The sequence below is a fragment of the Rhinoderma darwinii genome, chromosome 1 (assembly GCF_050947455.1).
Source record: "Rhinoderma darwinii isolate aRhiDar2 chromosome 1, aRhiDar2.hap1, whole genome shotgun sequence".
In the NCBI taxonomy this organism is placed as follows: domain Eukaryota; kingdom Metazoa; phylum Chordata; class Amphibia; order Anura; family Rhinodermatidae; genus Rhinoderma; species Rhinoderma darwinii.
The window spans coordinates 564,210,841-564,228,949 of NC_134687.1; the positions used below are offsets into that span (position 1 = coordinate 564,210,841).

General features: G+C 42.6%; 1 protein-coding gene across 1 annotated transcript in view; it reads right to left on the reverse strand.

Moving 5' to 3' along the window:
• Nucleotides 1-447: 447 nt before the first annotated feature.
• Nucleotides 448-18,109, reverse strand: part of SERINC5 (serine incorporator 5) — a 58,041-nt gene continuing 40,379 nt past the window's right edge. The window contains exons 7-12 of the mRNA XM_075854889.1: nt 15,159-15,254; nt 11,612-11,738; nt 11,203-11,269; nt 1,326-1,365; nt 972-1,116; nt 448-680 (exon numbers count right to left, since the gene is read on the reverse strand). Coding sequence (XP_075711004.1) covers nt 533-680; nt 972-1,116; nt 1,326-1,365; nt 11,203-11,269; nt 11,612-11,738; nt 15,159-15,254 — 623 coding nt within the window. The 3' untranslated portion in view covers nt 448-532. The remainder of the gene's footprint in view (nt 681-971; nt 1,117-1,325; nt 1,366-11,202; nt 11,270-11,611; nt 11,739-15,158; nt 15,255-18,109) is intronic.

The following is an 18,109-nucleotide window of genomic DNA, read 5'->3' on the forward strand; positions in this document are numbered from 1 at the left end:
ATGCGAGGAGGAGCATTTACGTGTGAAACGAGGCAGCTTTAACAGTCTGTCTTTTCACACGTAAATGCCTCTCATCGTGTGAACATACCCTAAGTTTGAATATTTGTTTTAGGAAGTAGTGCCTTATATCTACAACTAGCCCTATTCACAAAGAAATAGGTTTAGTAGTAAAAAACAAATTTAAAAAAACAACGCAATTACCAGGAACAATCATAAGACACTCTGAAATATTCTACTGGAGATATAAAAAAAAAAAAAAAAAATACAAGCACGTTGCGAGAACAGGGACTCTCACAACAGTAGTAACACTTCTGTTCTTTCACACGCTAACAGAACACTGCTCTAAAAATCTATTTAATGATGACTCAAAAAGTTTGTGTCCTGCACAATAGGCTTTAGAGAAAAAGTAAAATAAAAAAAAAATAAAAGGTAAAAGAATTAAAAAAAAAAAAAGATATAAAAATGAAGTTCTTCACCACATCTGGATTAAGAACATGTAATCGATAGGAAGTCATTATGCCAGATCATATATTTATACTACATATCCTCCACTTGAGCAGCACACAGGAGCCAGTAGAGTCCAGAGGTAGACCGCTACACACACCCAGCAGGATGCCATCTTGATCCAGAATGGGGACCAGCTTCCAACAAATAACTTTTCTATGTCAGCGTAGTTGTAACTGTTGAAAAAGAAAAATAATCTTACACAACATGTGGAATACAAACATGACCAGTAGTAGTAGTACTAAAGAAAGTGAAGACTTCTCTCTTCTGATGCATCTGCCCCAATTAGTGGTTTTCCTTCAAATCAACAGGACAGTAGAGATACAAGCGGGATGGATGTGGAAGCAGCAGACCTCTTTCGACCGTCCATGCATTTTTGTACAATAAGTTTAGCTAGGGTACATCACAAAACAGCATATCATAGAACAGAAAGGCTGAGAAGATGAAGATAATGTCCTGCTACTCACTGGAACCAGTTAGTGATTGTCATCATCATGTAGAAAGTACCAAGGAAGAAGATAAAGTGGAAGCCGGCATAGCTGTACGCGGTCTTTATCTCCTCATCATAGGCCACCATCTGTCCTCCCTTTGCTTCGACTCTTTCTTCTTGGTCTGTTAAGTACAAAGAAATTTAATGTGACTACAAACTCAAACTCATAACATAAAAATTGTTAAAATAACAAAATGGTTAGATCCATTAGCGGTATAATGGGGAGACTTGCCCACATGCATTGCTGAGACTGTACAGTGCTCCAGAGGGATGGCATAACGTACTTAATAACATGCAGCTATACAAGGACATATGTAATAAAGATATTTACCGTCATGACTGTTTCCGCAGCAAAAACAACAACGTGCCACCTATAAACAAACAAATGCAGTATATTAGTCTCTACTGAGGTTATTGTACATGTTCTTCCACCTGCTATGTCTGAGCGTGTCCTTTGAAATGCTGAAGGTCGTAATAGTCGTCATTTTTTGTGCTTTATCTTTTTGGCATAAGGATTCAAGGAGGCTGTATGGAGGAACAAAGTCCCTGCCACTCAGGACTAAGGAGTCTTCGGTACTATGCGGATACAGTATATGGTACCTCCATACGGCAATATATTCCAGAGATGTTCTCCACTAGAATCAATGCTTCTAAGTGAGGATACCTCTGTAATACGGCATCCGATGTAACCTAGCACCATTTTTTATCTGATGGAATGCGACAGAAAAAAACCTTATGAAGCCTCTGTATAAAATTTAAGATACAAGTTGGCACAGTAGGGTCTTATAGAAGTCATTGGTTACTGTGCCACAGCTCCGTATACAATGAATAATACGGTACCGTGCATCAGCCCCTACTTGCATTTTACATCAATTCTGGCATTCAATGCAGGGCTGTTCGCTACGCAAAAGATCTGAGCTGGGCACACTACTAGATCATAGAGAAACACAGTGGCTAAATGGTTAGTTCTGTTGTCTTACAGAACTTGGGTCCTGATCTGATGGGCATTTTTTTCTCCGGGTACTCAGATTTTCTTCTATATTAAAAAACCGGGGACAATTTCATAAGAAGCCAGTATGTTTTAGAGATAGGGTGATCAGATTGTGAGCCCCATTGCAGACAGGGACTGAATCTGTGTAGAGTGCTGCAGAACATGTTGGCGCTATGTCGGCCAATGCCTTTGTCAATGGGGTTGGCATGAAGCTTCGCACATTAATACAACAGTTGTAGTACTAGGGAGCTAGTTGCACTATGTGAGAATACAGCCTCTGTTCTGGTGAATATGTCCTTGCAGCAAAGCAAACACCACGTCATGGGCTGTCTGAGATTTCCCTTGTTGAAACTGTAAATAGAATGACTGCACAGGAAACTGGATCGCTGTACAATTGGCAGACGCTCAGAACAAAAAGAAATCATGTAGACTGGATGGAGCAGGAAACGTATACTGGCTCGGATTTACACCATGACGACGCAATGAAGCTGCATGTGACTTGTGTGCGTCTTTCTTCTTGAAATTTTCTAGTGTAAAAATCGCAAGAAAATATCCTGCGGATGCGACTCAATGTATTCCTAAAACTGCCACACAACAGCTGTTACGCTGCAAGAAATCGGACTCCGTTGCTACACTATTCACAGCTATTTATTGAGAATTCTATGTCCTCCTATTTAATTTCAAAAGGTATTTATTGGTATATCGGTTCAGAAATGTGATACACAATTACATTTAACCAACCCTCGCGCAGGAGGATACAATAGAAAGTGCTTGTATCAAACAGGGAGACATTTATAGGGAAATAAGGGATTTGGAGGGACATAGGATGGAAAAATATAAACCAACCAACTGAGCCATAAAATTACACATATCAGTCATATGTCTGTAGAGCGAGCCTAGTGTCACAGTACTGGATCACAAATTATAGGGTAATAGTATACCGAAAGTCGGGTGAATGAGGGGAGGAAAGCCATGGGTTCCACACCGCACTATAGAGGTCGAGTGAATCCGTTCTCACAGCCTCAAGTTTTTCAAAAATAGCTATGCGATTGACTCGATTAATAACCATAGAGATATCAAGATCAGCTGTACGCCACTAGGACGCTATATGGATTCGAGCCGCTAGGAATATAAACCGGGCAAGCTTAAATTTAGAATTCGACATTCTGGGAGGAATGGCTCCCAGTAGACATGTAGGAAGCCGTTTTTGGACGGTAAACTGGCAGATATTAGAGATCAAAGTACAGACACCCGACCAAAAAGTTGAGACTCGTGGGCAAGACCACCATATATGGTACATAGTACCATCCAAGGTACATCCTCTAAAACACCCGGCCGAAACCGTTGGATATATGGCGTGGAGCTTTGCCAGGACGTAGTATGCTCTATGTAGCAATTTCGTAGACGTCTCAACCAAGGATACCTGCCAGCTACCCTTACTAATAGTGTCACAGCATTGTCTCCACTGTGCAGGTGAGAGCGCGGTACCCATGTCCCCCTCCCACTTCAACATATACGGTAATTTAGTATCGGGGTGTGGAGTATTAAAAATACTATATACCATAGATAACAAACCCAGTGGAGAGGGTGAGAAGAGTAATATTTTTTCCAAAAGGGTGTAAGACATATTCGTTTGGGCGGGAAGTAGTTTGAACATAAAAGAAAACATCTGGATAGCCCTATAACGCTCAGGGGCAGGGGGGGTATGGGCCTCATTGAATTATGCATATGAAATCAGATGGTCAGCCCTAATGAAGTCATTAATTTTTGTTAGGTTTTTGGAATACCACCAGCGATAGTTTGAGCTCTGAAGACCCGAGGGAAACCCCGGATTTCCAAATATAGAAAGCAGCGGGGAGCATCGGGATTGCAGCCCATGTCGGAATCTAACTTATCGCCATAGGATTAGGGAATGATATGAAAGGAGGGAGATATTCTTTAACGTGGTCGGTAGGGGTGATACCATCCACAACAATGCGCCCCATGAATAAGGTGTAATTTGAGCCGCCTCCAATGAGACCCACACCGGTGCCATGTCTGGCGGGAGATGTGTTAGCAACAGTTGAGCCACCCTAGCCGCCTTGTAGTAGTTTAGCATATTGGGAACCAAGAGCCCCCCCACTCTTTTATGATACATCATGACACGTGTCGATATCCTTGGGCGTTTATTGTTCCAAATAAATTTAAAAAGGTCTTTCTGGAGGAGTTGCAGATCACCCTTCTGAAGGGGGATAGGAAGGGTTCTAAATAAATAGAGTAATCCGGGAAGGGTCACCATTTAGATCGTATTAATTCTACCCACCGAAGAAATCGGAAGTTTAGTCCACTTTGCCATATCAGCCCTAATGGTCTTAAAGAACGGTGGGTAATTGTATTTGTACAGTGTATCAAGGGAGGGGGTCAAAGCTATGCCCAAGTAGGGGAGGTATTGCGTTTGGGTGTGGAAGCCAAAATTTATTTCTATCAGTTTTTTCAGGGAAGGTGGGACGTTACAATACAGGGCCTCCGATTTAGATTGATTCACACGTAATCCTGAGACTGCGGAGAAGGAGCCGAGAGATTCGGGGGGGGGGGGGGAGTTAACGGCTTAGTGAGAGTGAGGATGACGTCATCAGCAAAGAGACTTAACTTTTGTTCCCTGTTACCAACATTCAGTCCCGTAATATTTGGATTACATCTAATAAGCTCCGCTAACGGTTCCATAGCAAGTGCAAATAAAGCTGGCGATAGGGGACAGCCCTGTCTAGTACCTCTCCGAATGCGTATAGGATGAAGTGTGGTAGCTGGTAGTTTAAGGTGTGCCTCAGGGTTGTGATATATTGTCCTGACAGCTCGAAGAAAGGGACCCCCAATCCCCACCTTTTCTAATACTTTAAATAGGTATTCCCAGGAAAGGCTATCAAAAGCCTTTTCGATGTCTAATGCTAGAAGGACCATCTTGGATTTAGTGGCGTTGGCTGAATGTATAGTATTGAGGATGGCGTGCGTCTACAGGGAGCGGGCGAGGAACAGTTTAGTGTAGTGTTCATCACAAAATTAAAATCCCCACTCCATATTAAGTGTTGGTACTGTAGAGTGAGTAAGGTATCATGTAACCTGTCAAAAAACTGAAGCGAGTCTTCATTTGGAACGTAAGAATTCACTATACATAGGACTTTATCATATAACACACCTAGTATGATCACAAATCTGCCCTGGGGGTCTACTATAGTCTCAGTGATCTGGATAGGAAAACTATTCTTAATTAAGGTGATCACTCCACGTGATTTAGAGGGAAATGTAGCAGAGTAAAATGTAGTATACCGGGGATGAAAGAATTTAGGATGAGACATAGGTGTGAAATGGGATTCCTGCAAACAAATAACATCGGGGTTATGCTTAAAGAGGCTCTGTCACCAGATTTTGCAACCCCTATCTGCTATTGCAGCAGATAGGCGCTGCAATGTAGATAAGAGTAACGTTTTTATTTTTTAAAAACGAGCATTTTTGGCCAAGTTATGACCATTTTTGTAGTTATGCAAATGAGGCTTGCAAAAGTCCAAGTGGGTGTGTTTAAAAGTAAAAGTCCAAGTGGGCGTGTATGATGTGCGTACATCGGGGCGTTTTTAATACTTTTACTAGCTGGGCGCTCTGAAGAGAAGTAACATCCTCTTCTCTTCAGAACGCCCAGCTTCTGACAGTGCAGATATGTGACGTCACTCACAGGTCCTGCATCGTGTCAGACGAGCGAGGACACCGGCACCAGAGGCTACAGTTGATTCTGCAGCAGCATCAGCGTTTGCAGGTAAGTAGCTACATCGACTTACCTGCTAACGCCGATGCTGCTGCAGAATCAACTGAAGCCTCTGGTGCCGGTGTCCTCGCTCGTCTGACACGATGCAGGACCTGTGAGTGACGTCACAGCGTGATCTCTCGAGAACACGCTGTGTCTGCACTGCCAGAAGCTGGGCGTTCTGAAGAGAAGTGGATGATACTTCTCATCAGAACGCCCAGCTAGTAAAAGTATTAAAAACGCCCCGATGTACGCACCTAATACACGCCCACTTGGACTTTTGCCAGCCTCATTTGCATAACTACAAAAATGGTCATAACTTGGCCAAAAATGCTCGTTTTTTAAAAATAAAAATGTTACTGTAATCTACATTGCAGCGCCTATCTGCTGCAATAGCAGATAGGGGTTGCAAAATCTGGTGACAGAGCCTCTTTAACATAGGAGAGAAATGCTTTTCTCCTTTTCTGCGGTGAATTGAATCCCCTCACATTATGACTTAGTACTCTACACATAGTACAAGGAAGGGAGTGGCATACGCCTGGCAGTTACACAGAGCAGAGAATTACTAGGCATACAGTGAAGCAGGAGTAAGTGACTGGTACTTTTCGCACATAAGCTCATATATGGCAGAGAGCGCGAAATAAACAAATTAAACAAAAAACAACGGACAATTGTCCAACTATTCTGTGGAGTATTCCGCAGACAGGTAGTGCCTCCCGGGGTGCACATCTCTGCTACAGCAATGCTCACAAAAAAGGCCAGCATGGTGGCCAGCAGCACTAAGCCTGTTGATAGGATCTAGCCAGAAAGTTCCTTGGTACAAGAAATAGCAATTATAGCCTAGAGAAGGCGGAGCATACAGAAATAATGTAGTTCCCCATAGGGCATAATACTCATCTGGATGCCAAGCGGAAGAAGAGGATCCTTATACATGGTGTCCTCCTAGCCCCCGGGGATCGGGCAGCCTAGTAGTAGGGATCGAGGTTCTCGGCCCAGGCGTCCAGGTCCTAGTTGGTCGTTGAGGTCTGGGCGGGAGGGCTGAGGCAGGGACCACTGGGAGTCCAGCACAACGCAAGGCATCTCGACCCTCTGCCGGCGATTTAACCACATAGGTTCTGTTGTTCACCTGGAAGTTAAGCGAAAAGGGGAATCCCCATCGGTAACGGACCTGGGCCGTCTGTAGAGCTTGAGTGATGTCTCGCATTTCTCTCCGACGTTGGAGTGTGGAGGGTGCCAAGTCCGCATACAAGTGAACTGAGGGTAGCATAGCCGGTAGGGGTGAGAGATTCCGTGCCGCCCATTAGGATCTGGTCTCTTGCCTCTGGATAATGAAACTTCAAGATCACATCACGTGGTAGACCCGGGTTGCGTGGTCTCGTCAGGGCTCTGTGAACCCTATCCATCCGGAATAAATCAATGGCAGCCTGAGCTACGAGAGTACGAAACAGTGTGGTGAGAGTGGGTTCCAGTTCTGTAACGGTTTCTGGTAGGCCTCTGACCCGCAGATTCCCTCTCCGGGACCTATTCTCAAGATCTTCTAATTTCAATTCCAGTGCCTCCAACTGTGCTGCGTGTGTGTCAATATCCCTGCGGTCCGTCTCTAGAGCATCCGCCATGTCATCAGCTCGAGTCTCTATGTCAGAGACTCGTTGGCCCACTTCATGTATTTGGCGGGAAAATTTGGCCGCCTGTATTAGTTCCGTTCGGAACAATGCTGCAATATTCCTGAATAAATCATCAGTGTCAGTGTGATTTGTGGTTGCTGAAGGTGAGGGCGGCAGGGATGTATCCGCCGCTGACGAACTCTCACTGACCTGAGCTGCGGCCGGGTCGGCCATGATGGATTGCCTCGTGGTGCGGAAGATCTCCGGTATAGTTTGTGAAGGAGCTGGAGTCGCCGGTCCCCGAGGCTTTGACTTATTGGTCCGGGTCATACTGCACATTACCGGACTTTTTGGCTGCGAAGGAGCTGTGTAAAACAGCGCTAATACGGCTTAATCAGTGCTGCCGGAGCGGAGCTCACATCAGGTGCGTCCTGTTCGTGGAGCTTCGCGCATGCGCCCTATGTCCCCCTATTTAATAGGTGTTTCTACCAGACTGCACATCCAGTGAGTAGATAGCTATCTCCACTTACAATCAGAAGAGCAGCTCTGGAGCACAAACTGCTGCTGCTACAATGAAATACTGTGCAGATTAATAAAATCAGAACGATCACTAGCAAATGTATGTTTTATTATTAGAGCAAAGAGATGCTTTACATTGCAGAATGGGTATACCGCAGCTTTTAAAAATGGGTGGCAATAACTGGGGACCAGAAAGGTTGTCAATCTGCTTCTTCTACAAAGGACTTGGAAATACATTGCAAAAAATATATTACTATATACAGTAACTACAGTGCCTCTTCACTCACTCATAGGTGTACGCTGGAAATCAAATAAGGTGGCGGCCACATAGGCACGCTACTAAGTCAACCGAGACTTGGTCAAGTGATAATTTGATAGTCGCAGTTATAGGATCCTATTGAAGGATGGATGTCAAGTCTAAACATTAGGTAAATTGTTTTATTACAAAGGGGCAAAGTTATCAAATACCTACATCACCCAGGTAAGTGCCCCCTTAATTTAATAACAGGTTGTCAATTACAGAAGATCAGACGAAAGAGAGTGAGTGTGAGAGCGAAAATGAGAGAATGGATGTAAATGAAAAAAGAATCTGACCCAGTCCAGGTTGAATTAGTAATGTATCTATGGGGTCCGCTACTTATTTGATTTCCAGAGCTCTTGACTGGATATTTTGTGGAACATAAATGAGAAAGTGAAGCTACATGTTAGCTACACACTACTAGAGGATGTTTCTAACCAATAATTTTCTATAGGCGCAATAAAACATCTCTAAGACAATCTCAAATAATGAAACCTGAAGAGGCTCTTAACCCCTTAATGACCGCCGATAAGCCTTTTCACAGCGGTCATTAGTGGGCTTTATTCTACAGCGCTGCCATTTCACGGCGCTGCATCAGAATAAGTAAACAGAGGAGGGAGCCGTTAAATCTCCCTGCTCTCAGAGGTAGCTGAGGGCTGGGGGCGTCCCTGCTTGAACGTGTGAGATCGATATAAGTATCAATCTCACCCGTTTAACCCCTCAGATGCGGTGCTCAATAGCGTGCACCGCATCTGAGTGGTTTTGTAGAGAGGGAGGGAGCTCCCTCTCATCCCACTGACACCCGGCGATAAGATCACCGAGTGTCTGTGTCTCCGATGGCAGCCGGGCCCTAATAAAGGCCCCCAGGTCTGCCTGTAGTGAATGCCTGCTAGGCTATGCCAGAGGCATGACCTAGCAGATGCCTGTCCGTTTTAAACGGACAGGCAGTAATACACTGCAATACAAAAGTATTGCAGTGTATTATAAAAGTGATCGGAGAATCGCATTTTAAAGTCCCCTAGTGGGACTAGTAAAAAAGTAAAAAAAAGTTGAATAAAGTTAATTAAAAAAAAATGTGAAAAAAAATAAATGAAAAAGAAAAACCCACTTTTTCCCCTTACAAAATGCTTTACTATTAAAAAACCCACAATAAAAGAAAAAAAAAAAGTTACACATATTTGGAATCGCTGCGTCCGTAACGACCCCGACTATAAAGCGGTTACATTATTTAACCCGCACTGTCAACGCCGTAAAAAATAAAAAATACAAAACAATGGAAAAATTGCGGTTTTCTGTTAATCCTGGCTTAAAAAAAAATGTGATAAAAAGTGATCAAAAAGTCGCATCTACTCTCAAATGGTACCAATAAAAACTACAAGTCGTCCCGCAGAAAACAAGACCTTATACAGCTATGTCGACGCAAAAATAAAAAAAAAGTTATAGCTCTTCGAATGAGACAATGGAAAAATGTAAAAAATGGCTTGGCCATTAGGGCCCAGAATGCAAGCATCGGGAAGGGGTTAAAGAGCAGCTGCAAAAACAGGAGGACTATTGGCTCATTTTTTAGTCTTGCAAGTTTTGATCACGCTATTAGAAGAAAGAAGAACGAGGCAGCTCACTTCAAGGACAAACTCATGTCTCAAAGGAAAGTACTTCTCAAATAATTACAGGATGGACCAGTCGTCATGTAATAATCCAGTACTTAACATTCCCGATATTGTTGGAATGTTCAGATAATTTACTGCCAAGTAGGTAACATGACATTTACTAGATAATCCAATTAACAATCTAGTATTCTGGTTTCGACGTATTTCAATAAATGCCAGTAAGGCCACTTTCAATTCAGTGCTCTTATTACCCCAGCAATGCCGGGACCTCTCTTGGTAAAACCTTTGGTGATGCAAGTCCAGATCAGTTGAACTGCGGGAGGTTCTGGTGTTGCGGTTGTAATGCAGATGCAAAGATATGGCTGTCTTATAGCCACGTCAAAGAGGTCTGAGGGTGTTTTATGCTTCCGGCAGTGCCCTGTGCATCCCTTTAATAAATACTACAATGTTTAGCAGATGTTTCCTATATGTCACACAGCAATGTTATTGTAGAAACTGTTGCAAGTTCAGCGAGTGTACATACATACATACATACATACATACATACTGCTGTGTGGAGACACTTCAAAGACCCATATGGCAGAGTGGTCTAACCAACTACGGTTACATGGCCACAAAGACAAGTATATGTAGATTTTTTTTGTAAATCACTGATCCAGCCATTTCAGGAAACAAATAGTGGAAATCATAGTAATATAACCAAGCCAAGTCCAGAAAGGGTGAATTGAGGTATGTGACAACAGGGGCCGGTTACAGGATACCTGTTAACTGTTTAGAGTCCAATAGATGAAAGATGTCTGAATGACTAAACAACAAAACTAGTTTTAATACGAATCAATACAGACATTTTATCATTATGCTCCCCATCTACTATTCCTTCCTATGTATTTGTCTGCAACTGCAAACCATTTATGTATCTTGGAAAAGATGTATACTGTAGTGTGAATAATAAAGTAACAGTAATCAAAATTCATGTAAAAGTAATGTGTCCCAATCCTGACTGATTCAGATATTGATAACATTTAGGGATCCCCTTAATAAAGACTTCATTTTTTTTAGAAAAACATTTTTTTTTTCTTAAAGTGTAAGACTATGGCTACACAACAACTTTGGTTGCAACACAGATTGCACAACCAAAGATGCAGCTGTATCGTGCTGCCTGTATCACAGTTAATGAGAGAGAACATGGCAGTGCTGCGAACCCCAAGTTGTCAACACCACGACACGACAGTCGCAGAATCCAGCAGGTTCGTATTTCTTGCGACTAGTCAGGTCATATATGCGGCAACCTGAGGGTTGCAAAGTGGCCACATTCATTTCATTAACTGATGCAGGCAGGGCGACAACGTTCTCTGATCGCGGCCTAAGTCGCTGTGTAGCCCTAGCTTAAAGCCAGGTTTGATGCTCAAGAACTTACTTCTTCTTCGGGTGGTCCATATCTTCCCATTAGTGCATCACAGCTTGATCGCGTTGTGGAGGTGAGGCTGTATCAAGAAATTATTTCGGTTTTAGGCTGAGAACACATTTGTGAGTCTTTTTACACTTTATTTTTGTAACACTTTGGATGGACTTTGGCTGTGACTGTGGTGTGTTAACATTCAGATAATAAGTGTTGACCGTAGGATAACATGAACTTGTCCCTTTGAACTTTTCTGGGGCCTGTAGAAAATTATGGCAATGGGTCTGTATTTTAGAAAATGTCATTAGTGGTGGCCCATGAGTTTGTATGCAAGTGACCACTAGCCGAATCTCTAAATGTCTTCCCACTGAAATAAAAGCACTGCCATCCAACACGGTACCATTATTAGGAAAAAAAACTCACTCACCAAGAGTATAGTATGCAGCCAAGGAGAATGACAGCGCCCAGCAAGGACACCCACCGCTCATCCTGGTTTATACCGTTAGTGAAACTGGGTACACAGACTGTGATGTTCTTTCCAGTATCATCCAGAACTTTAGATAAGACAAAACAGAATGGACATGATTAAAAAGGAGCGTATAATAAAAAAGATACAAACAGCAGTAGCTTAATATGTTGACATCATATAACTAATGTTAACGGATTATTGAATTTCTGCAACAGCTGAAGACGGTTCTCCTGGATTAGAAAAAAAAAAGGTTTCTGTTTCTAGAAACAGCGCCACTCTTATCCATAGGCAGTGTTTGGTGTTGCAGCTCATCCCATTTGGGATGAACGGAGTTACTTAGGCTTTTTCTAATCTTGGGCAAACCTTTTCATTTGCATATGTGTAGGCTAGAAATGTAGACATTGGTTGAAACTCTGTTAAGAAATTAAGTTAAACCCGGGCATACCCTAAATACAGTGGTCTGCAAACGGCGGCTTTCCAGCAGTTAAGAGAATCTACAGCTCCCAACATTCCCTGATACAGAATGGTAGGAGTTATAGTATCACGTATCACACCTGAAGGAGAGCCACTTGTTGCAGACCACCGATGCCTCATCTGAAGTACTAATAGAGCTTTATAATAAAATAAAAAAATAAAAAAACGACAATTAAAACAACTTCTCATAAAGTTGTAGGTATGGGGAAAGAGGAAAAAGGGGCAAGACTGTTTATGTGTTAGGTCGCCTTCAATTAGTGTAAGTATTGATACCGACAATTTGATAGGGAAGGAAATACCAATGCAATGTCCCCTTTCAATTGCACTAGAAAAATATCTTAATTATTATTTTTTATCAAAGTTTTTTTCTTTATTTTTTGTTGCTTATTTTTTATGTATATTTAATGTCGTTTTTTTGTCAGTATTATTATATTGTGTTTTCAATTCCCAGTGATTTGAGACACCCTCCTGTATGGCAGGTTGTGTCCGTATCACCAGGACTAAAGATGGAGTGCTCTTTGAGCTAGGATAGTGTATTTGTATTTTTATTCACCAAGCCCACATCAGGATTGCCTAGTATGACCTTTATTCATGTGTCATATAAACGTATAGATAGGGTGTCTCGCTGCAGTAATAACCAACATCCAAGGACCGAGATCGTTGCTCAGACCTAGATGCAAATAAACAACTGCAGCGATATCACAGTGTCGTTACACAGAGATTTGTTCCCCGGCAACGAGACCCGATCCACAACACAAACAGCAGTGATGTCTCACCGCGTCGCTGTGCTGATGCCAACTCCCCAGCAGCGGGAGTGAAGCCTCAAGTCCGTCCCGAGTCACTAACAAACAGCGGCTAGTGTTTGGGCGGTAGATGACTGACGTCATCAAGACTCGCCGCTCACACAGCGTGAGCAAGCAATGTCCACGCCGTTCCTCGTTTGTATTCGCTGTGGCTAAGGACAATCTCAAAAGGTAGGACTGGAATTCTACACTAAATCTCTCCCTCTATTTATCTTTCCCTATCACCAGAGTCGATATATTCCCGACGTACGTTTCGCTAATCTAAGTCAGCTTCTTCCGGGGGCGGGAACCTTTTGTTTATGGCCCTTTTTATAGGCCAAACGTTGACTGACAGCTATTTTAGCCAGTCAGTATATCACAGGTAAAATAGGTTTCGCTACATTTTCTCATAGCAGTGTGAATTTACTTGTTCATAGTAGCAAGACATTAGCAACAGAGTAATGTCTTGTGATTCAACATTTAGACAAATTGTAAAGTCTCTTATTATGTCTTTTATCAAACACTCATAATATGCCCTTCTGATATGGACTATAAGAAGGGATTTTTTGCCCTTTTTTTTTTAAGTCAGTGTTGATATCGTAGTCTATATTCCGTGAAACCTTATCAATATTATGTTTATTTTTATTTATAGTCATTTTTATTATTTTGATAGAATTCATTATAAGGAGAAAATTAATTATTGCATAGACTATCAACATTGCAGGTCCATATTCCAGGTGTTCTATGCATCATGCACCAAAGAACTGCTTCTTGCATAGAGGAGCAAAAAGGACCATATATCTCATAGACGGAGAGAAATTATTAGCATCCAAATTGACACTAAAATTAAAATCAACTATAGATACTTCCTCTCTCAATTAGCTCAAAAGATTCCCATTTGCTCATAGTTCATTCAGAAATCTGCATCAAGGACCATACTTTTCAAAGGAAGCAACCAAAATTAAAGGACTCATTGAGTCCATTAGGGCTCACTAAATTCATTTTCTAGATCCACTTGCTTTCCTCTTTTAGCAAGATGGAATCTATATCGCCACCTCTTATTCCTGTTGTGAGGTGACAGATAGCCCATCCTGATAGTTCCTTCAAATTAAGATTATGGTGACGTTTGAAGTGTCGAGCAACCGGAGGCGGTTGGAATAGTTTATCTTGTCTCTTGCTCTCTGCTTCCAGTTTATCATAATTTTTTATGCTGCCTATAGGTTCCCTTATTCTGATTTTGAGCTCCCTTTTGGTCTTTCCTACGTAATGCAGATTGCATGTACATCTTAGAATGTAGATTACCCCTTTTGTGGCAGACGTAATGTGTTCCTGAATCTTAAAATGTCCACCATTTGTATTCATAAACCTCTTCTTCTTATCAAGGATTTGACAGGCTACACATATATATATATATATATATATATATATAAAATGGGCTAAATAGAAGTGTAAATGAAAAATTATAACTGGACTTGACAACAGGCAATACACCTCTCTGCTCAACATCAACTGCTAACCTCTGCCACTTACCATGTGCCATTCAGAATACCAGTGTCTTAATATGAGAGACCTTTGGGTACAGGTGTGATTGCTAGCTGTGCACCCCCTATAGCTACACCTTTGACTATGTGTGTCTTTCCCTCTTTATAGGTTATATTGTCATGAATATCTGCAGAATATTTCCTCCCCACAAAAATATGAAAAAATACCTTGCTGTATGTAATTAACGGAAATGCTTTTTAAAGCTGGGGCTCCATGGCGACTTCTCGAAGCGTGACTGTCCAAATTTACCTAAGGAGTGACAGCTGTAGTCCACTGGCGTGCCCTTGGTTGCATGCAATTCAAAGTATTCCGATCGGGAAGTCGCCATGGTGTTCTAGCCCAAGACACAATATAAAAAATTGGAACCTGATCTCATGAGCTGCATGGGGAAGTGATAGCTTATATCCACTTGTCCATATGGAGAGGATACATACACATGCACACTGTACATATCTATGGAATGATTTCTGTGTAAGTAAACAGCTGCTCTCCCCTCCTCGAATCGGGTTATCTAAGATCAGCAATGAATATATTATATATTTCTTGAAAACCTTGGACCCCTTAATTCCCGGTCTACAATGTCAATAATTGAAACTTTGCAGGCATACAAGGACATATAGTGAGCATGAGCTCACAACACTGATGTATGAAGGACTACAGAAGTTCTACTGGTTTTGTCCCATTTAGGAAATGATGGTATAACATACTGGTTTCTGGTGGCTTGTTTGAAAAGGAAGAGAAGGTGAGATACATGACATAGCAGCTGATGACTCCAGACTGCAGCAATCCAGACTGAGGGTGATCTGAAAATCAATTAAAAACGGAGGCGTTAGTAATAGTCACTAATCTCGTATTCTGCCACAGTATAGGATCCTTTGTAAAAGGGAAAAAAAAGAAAATTCTTAAAAGGGGGAATAGACTGTGGTAATAAAAGTCCTATTAACTACGTAATACTTGGACTATGTATAAAAATCTTAGATGTCAGATACTTTCCGTGGATGGTCGCATAAAAGGCAGAAGACAACTTTTTGTACAAGGTTCTCCAAGGTGACTTCTGAGATTCTTAGTATATAGAAGACAGCTTGTCATCTGTTATAATGCACACCTCAGCTGCTGCAGATCATTATATTGTGTGAGTTCATGTCAAGCACTGATTTAACATGAATCTCCCCAAAACATGGGCTGCAGCGTGAGCGTGTATTACAGTGCCAACCACAAACACCCAAAAAAAGGTCAGACTTCGTGCCCCCATAACAGTGTCGGCCACAAATGCCTCCTTCAGTGCCATTCAAACATTCACCCTCAGCTCCGCTCCTCCTCATAGTTACATGTGAACTGGCAGTTATTGCCTGCTAGCATGCAGCTTCCTGTGCCACAGCTTGGCAAAGGAGGAGGAACAACGGAGACAGATTGCTTCTGCAGGGAGAGATGCGAGTCCCTTTGACACATTCTTCTATCGGAATGATGCTACAATTCTACAAATATAAAATGTACATACATAACAATGGTACAATAAGGTAGATTATAACCATATAAATTATTCTGTAGAAATGTTGATGTTAACACCGATAGCTGACAAATTATCATGGGGCAATATCATTTTTGTCATAGAGCCAGAGACCAAAAACATATCTGTTTGTTTGTTTGTTTATCTCTGCATAGCTTTTCACCTCATGTGTCTAGTTGATTTGATTAATAGCTGAACGAGCTTAATTAGGCCTAGATCTGAGCACCTACTCCCCTATAAATTTAGATGTAGCATATGGGGAAGGCACTCGTGCAGGGGGGCACGACGGCAGAAGTCATCTCTGTCTAAGTGTCCTGGCAGTTATACATGGCAGTTGCACAGGGTCAGTGACAGGTAAGCTGCATTACCAAACCAGACAAACTAGCCCACGCTCTCAATATTAGATTTCTAACTATCTGTAAACAAACATGTTTGCCACCGCTCTCATCATTATAGCTGCACTTGGTTTTCAATCCTATCGCCCATTTAAGACTTGCCCAAAAACAGTCTACATCAGTCCCTCTCTCCTTGCCTCGCCCATGTACAGCTCCCATTCACTATTCACTTTCCTCAGTCAACTTAACCCATCTCCTCCCACTGCCCAACATAAAAAACGCTCTCATAAATCACAGAACCATCTGCTGTCTCTCTCCATTCTCCTGCTACTCGCTGCAGGGGACATCTCTCCCAACCCTGGGCCTCCCTTTTCTTCTGCCAAGCTCAACCACTTACCTGCCACACATAGAAACCCTGCAAATCTTCTTGCCATTCCTTGTATGTCTTCTCCTGTCTCTTTTAACTGTGCTCTCTGGAACTCTCGGTCCGTGTGCAACAAACTCACCTTTATTCATGACTTATTCCTTTCTAACTCTCTCAACCTTCTGGCTCTTACAGAAACATGGCTACACCTGTCTGACACTGCTTCCCCTGCTGCTCTATCTTATGGTGGTCTCCAGTTCTCTCATGCCCCCAGACCTGAGAACAGGCAGGGTGGAGGAGTAGGTATACTTCTTTCCCCACACTGCACTTTCCAGGTCATTCCCCCGGTCCCCTCACTCACATTTCCCTCTTTTGAAGTCCAAACCCTCAGACTCTTTCACCCTTTTTCCCTCCGAGTGGCAGTTGTCTACCGCCCACCGGGCTCACCCCGCCAATTCCTGGATCATTTTGCTGCCTGGCTTCCACAATTTCTATCCTCTGAAACACCCACTCTCATCATGGGTGACTTCAACATCCCCATTGATAACCCAATCTCCTCATCTGCCTCCCAGTTTCTATCTTTAACCTCGTCCCTCGGTCTGTCACAACTTACTAACTCTCCTACACATGAAGACGGGCATTCACTTGACCTGGTCTTCTTCCGGCTCTGCTCAGTTTCTGACTTTATTAACTCTCCTCTCCCGCTTTCTGACCACAATCTTCTCTGCTTTACTATCAAATATTCTCTGCCTCCTCAGGTCATCCCTACGTATCAGACATACAGAAATCGACATGCCATTAACACTGTGAAACTCATAGACAGTCTACAGTCCTCATTGTCCCCTATCTCTTCCCTCTCCTGTCCCAATCTGGCTGCCAAACTTTATAATAACACTCTCAAAAATGCATTGGATGAAGCAGCCCCCACTACACTCCGAACCACCCGACAAAGACGACGACAACCCTGGCACACGCCTCAATCCCGCTTTCTTCAGCGGTGCTTGAGATGTGCCGAACGACTGTGGAGAAAATCGCATTTGGATGCAGATTTCCTCCATTACAAATTTATGCTCAAAACTTACAACTCTGCCCTTCACCGCGCCAAACAAGTCTACTTCACTTCTCTCATCTCCACACTATCTAATAATCCAAAACGCCTCTTTGATACTTTTCACTCCCTCCTTAGTCCTAAAGTGCAGACGCCAATCACAGATCTCAGTGCTGAAGACCTGGCCAATTATTTTAAAGTTAAAATTGACAACATCCGGCATGAGATTAACTCCCAGTCCCCTAGTAACATCGATCCCCTTCCCCCCCGCACTCCCTCTTCTTCACTCTCAGCATTTGACCCAATAACTGAAGAAGAAGTCTCGAGGCTCCTCTCTTCTTCTCGTCCTACTACCTGCCCTAGTGATCCTGTCCCCTCACACCTCCTCCAGTCCCTCTCCCCAG